The following is a 4,243-nucleotide window of genomic DNA, read 5'->3' on the forward strand; positions in this document are numbered from 1 at the left end:
AGCTTTAAGTCCAACTTTTTCAACTCTCCTCTTTCACTTTCATCAAGAGGCTCTTTAGTTCCTCTTCACTTTCTGCCATAAGGGTGGTGTCATCTGCATATCTGGGGTTATTGATATTTCTCCCAGCAATCTTGATTCCAGCTTGACTTTACCAGATAATTACTTATGTCTCATCTTGCTTTTGCCATAGTGATGTGGTCTAATGAAACATGAGTAATGCCAAGTTGTAAATACTCCTCATATCTCTACTCTTTGAAAAGACACCTCAAAATATCACTGTGGAAACACATGACTGCTTGTATATGATACTTGAACTTATCTCCATAGAGCGTGGTTATAAACTGTTGCCTATTTATTATGAAGGACAGCTATCACCTCTGTCTCCTGTCCTGGCTAGTATTGTAAGAGAACTATTTTAGGCTTTAGATAAATGGTAAGGATGGAAACCTAAGTGACGTGTCCTGGTCTGAATTTCTGTGACTCTTTGATTAGATGACTATCAAAGCTTAGCGAATAGAAGCTGTTTTCAACAGTTTAATAAAGCTGTGCACACACAAACAGCAAAACAGCAAAAACTTGCTCATGTGGAAATATGTTTTTCGTGAATGTTTTTGAGACAGCAGAATTATTCAGATACTTTACCCAACTTTCATTTTACTACTATAAACCTGTCCTTAATCTTAGTAGTGTTAAATCACCAAGGAATTGCTGAATAACTCATAAACATGCTTATAACATAAACTTTTCAACAATTAAAAAAAGTGACATAGAATAATATCTATTGACATGCAAAGGATATATATTAAGTGAAAAACTAAGGTTTCAGACGAGTAAATATATTGAGCTTATTTTGCACGAAAACTTTCAAATGCGAACACCAGTGCATAGTGTTTATACACAGAGAAACTTCTGGAAGGGTATACTCCATAATGTGAACAGTGGTTAAATTTTGTGACATGATTACTAGTAATTTCTATTTTCTTCTTGACACTTGTGTACTATATGAAATTTATAAGGTAAGTAAGCATTTTGTTGCGTGTGTGATAAGAAAAAGTAAACCTTTGTGTTGAGAAATATGCCTGTATCACTTAAATTGTATTGAAATATTGTCAGCAGTTGAAGGACTGGGCTTTTCCCCTAGTTAGTTGCTTATAAGGCACAGTTATGGTGAGGGATAGATCACTTTTATAAAGTTCATAAAAGGTGAACATTCTATAGGATGAACAGCACGTGGTTTCCATTATATTGGAGTGTTTTAAATGTTGAGTGTAAATTCTAAGAACCGATGGCCCCTGTTGAGGTAATCTAATCCAATGCTTCACTTTATAGCAGAGGAAACTGAAGACTAAAGACAGTAAGTGAATTTCCGAGGTCACACAGCTCGCGCTCGTGGCAGAACTAGGAGTGGGACCCCTCCTGGAAAACTCTTCCACTCTCATTCTGCCACTGGAGGTCACATTTTCTGATTTCTACATATGTTGTCTTTAAACCACATCCTGACTGTTTTTTCTCCCTTATTTGATCTTCAAATGAAGAATGCTTCTATACTTATTTTTGAAGCCATAGGAATTTGTATGATGGACATGTTTGGGTGAACTCCTGGAGTTGGTGATGGACAGGGAGGCCTGGCGTGCTGCAATTCATGGGGTCATAAAGAGTCAGACATGACTGAGCGACTGAACTGAACTGAACTGAAGACTCTAGCAGAAGAGTTGCTTTATGATATATGAGCCATAACTTAGAAAATTTTCATTGAAATACATTTAATTCCTAGTAGGAGAAAGCTTATAAGCTTCTTAACTTTCCAGTCAGGGCGGTTCATTAACGCTGGTGTGACTTTCTCTGCTAATAATTCTCCTCTTTTCTTCAACAGCTGGCCGCATTCCGCACCCTCCTGTGCAGCAGGGAGGGTGAAACGGCGGCTTTTCTATTGAGCAATCACCGTCCACCACAGCCTTTGAAGGGCCGAAAAGTGAGAGCCTCTTTCCGTTAAAAGTCGTGGCCAAGAGACCACCCCAGACACGCCTGTGGAGAGAAAAGAAAACAAACACAAAACTCCCGACTTTCCTAGAATTGTAATTTATGGGGTGACGTTTATGGGGTGACATAGCCGTTTTGCTATCAGCTTGTGCCCAAAGAAAATCAGATCTTTTGAATCAAACTGACTTAAGTCACCTGTCTCAGATTCGCACTCTTAGGTTTATAAGCAGCAGACACTGTTTGATGTGTATTAAAGCCTGTGGAATACATCTGTTTCCACCTGTGTGACCGCATGGCGGGCATCGTAAACCTCAGAATGTGTTAGGAATCGTCTCTTGCCCTAGAGGCTGATCAGTCACATCTCTCAGTGGTGTTGGTGATATACCTAAATTCATTCCCAGAATAATAGGATTGTGGTACCTTTTTCTAAACAAGTGATTCTGATGGATATCTTGATATCATTCCAATTCATAAAAGTAGATACTATTTCCTTTTCAAGTGAATTTTCATTTGGATTATGTTGCTGGTTTTCATTGCAGAGTACTTCTAATAAAACAAACAGAATGAGAGCTATGGAGACATGGGATATAGTGAATTAAAGCATCTATTCCACAGCTCAAGAAGAGCCCATCCAATTTTGGAGAGGACTTCCCCGGGATATAAGTAGCTTTTAAACTTTAATGACTTACACCACCTATCTCATTCACTTGGTGATGCTAATAATAAACTGGCTAATAATTGATCAGACACAGTGATTGTCAGAATATGGCATAAGCGGTGTTTATGGTGTGGTTTGAAACTGATGAGGTGCCACTGATGAGGGCAGGCAGAGCTGCCCATGGGCTCGAGGGACAGACTGCCTAATTTTGACCTGTGTTTTGGCAGCAGAGCAGACAGCAGTCCTGTGAAGATCATTGTTTTATCAACTAATGGGGAAAATTACTTGAGTCTCAAATATTTGCTCAGTCCACAGTCCCATCGACCCATTTCCATAGCAACACCTGTCTCCCCTGACACACGTGTCCCTCCATCTCTTAAGCAGTTTTGTAAGCTGGCTCTTGACATTCACCTTAACCTGTTATCTCACATATCTTTGCCTGGTTTTGGTGAAGAAGAAACGGAGAGGTCCTTCTGCTCTTTCTGGTTCAAACAGAGTGACTCTCAGCATTAACTTAATAATCAAATTTAAAATGAACACATACTCCACTCTGCCACCTTCTGAAAGGAGTTAATTGAGTTTCCTTAATTGTGATGATTTGTTTCAGACACCCGTCTTCCTCTGGATATAGATTTTCATAATTGAAAGTATCCAGTAAATTGTGTAATAAAGACATATATATTTGCATTAAGATGAGTTCCTAAGACGAAAGCTCCATTGATTTTCTTTTTCACTTTACATTTTCTAGCTTGAGGCCTTGTAGGAGATTGACATATAATAAATACATAATTAATTGAATATTTAAAAACTTTTATTTTGTATGTTTGGTAATTATCTTGCTGCTTGCAACCAAATGCACTGTTAATTCATGTAACAAGTAAAGTGCAATTTATCTCTTGAAAATTATTTTCTTCTTAAAGGAATACTTATTAAATCTACCTGTGTATCCAGAAGTTCTAATGGCTTTAGAAAGACCGGTGTTGAATGAATTTCTTTAGTTTGGAAAGACATGTTGTCTCCCTCACTAGTACTCTAGTGAGTCAAAGAAGTCTATTTTCTCAGAGAAAGTAACTAGCATGCAAGACAGGGATTCTAATTACTGTGTATGAGCGTTACCACTTTGTAAGTCACGGTTCCTGCCACAGTATTCCACCAGTTCTATGCTACAAATTGGACTTTAGTAGACTGAAAAAGTCTGCACAGCACTGATTTCCTTGAAGATTGTCTGATAATTTATCGCTCAGAGGCAAAAGGTCTAAGTGTTATCCAAAATTGTTATCTTGTGGAAAGATTAAAGAGTTGTAAATACTAATATTTTGTTTCCCACCTAGATTGGATTTATATTTGTTAAGCATTTTGTATTTTAACTTAAATTGGATTCAATCGTAATAAAGATAATGAGACAAACTTTGAACTTGTTTATGCAAGATACAGAATGAAATTACACTTTTACACTCTGTATTTAGAAGGCAATTTCAAATCCACAGAAAAATTGTAAACACCTTTGTTTTTCCCTCTGGATTTGAGAGGAAACTTACCAACAGGTTACTGCATCATCTCAGAAACTGTAGTGTATATTTTCACAAGTTAGGACATTATCCTACA

General features: G+C 37.5%; 1 protein-coding gene across 1 annotated transcript in view; it reads left to right on the plus strand.

Annotated features, from left to right (window-relative positions):
* Nucleotides 1-4,042, plus strand: part of LOC104993100 (carbonic anhydrase 13-like) — a 34,230-nt gene extending 30,188 nt beyond the window's left edge. Inside the window, exon 5 of the mRNA XM_010846216.1 lies at nt 1,874-4,042. Within this exon, the coding sequence (XP_010844518.1) occupies nt 1,874-1,993 (120 nt within the window). The 3' untranslated portion in view covers nt 1,994-4,042. The remainder of the gene's footprint in view (nt 1-1,873) is intronic.
* Nucleotides 4,043-4,243: the final 201 nt, after the last annotated feature.

Source organism: Bison bison, unplaced genomic scaffold (assembly GCF_000754665.1).
Source record: "Bison bison bison isolate TAMUID 2011002044 unplaced genomic scaffold, Bison_UMD1.0 scf7180017864233, whole genome shotgun sequence".
Lineage (NCBI taxonomy): Eukaryota > Metazoa > Chordata > Mammalia > Artiodactyla > Bovidae > Bison > Bison bison.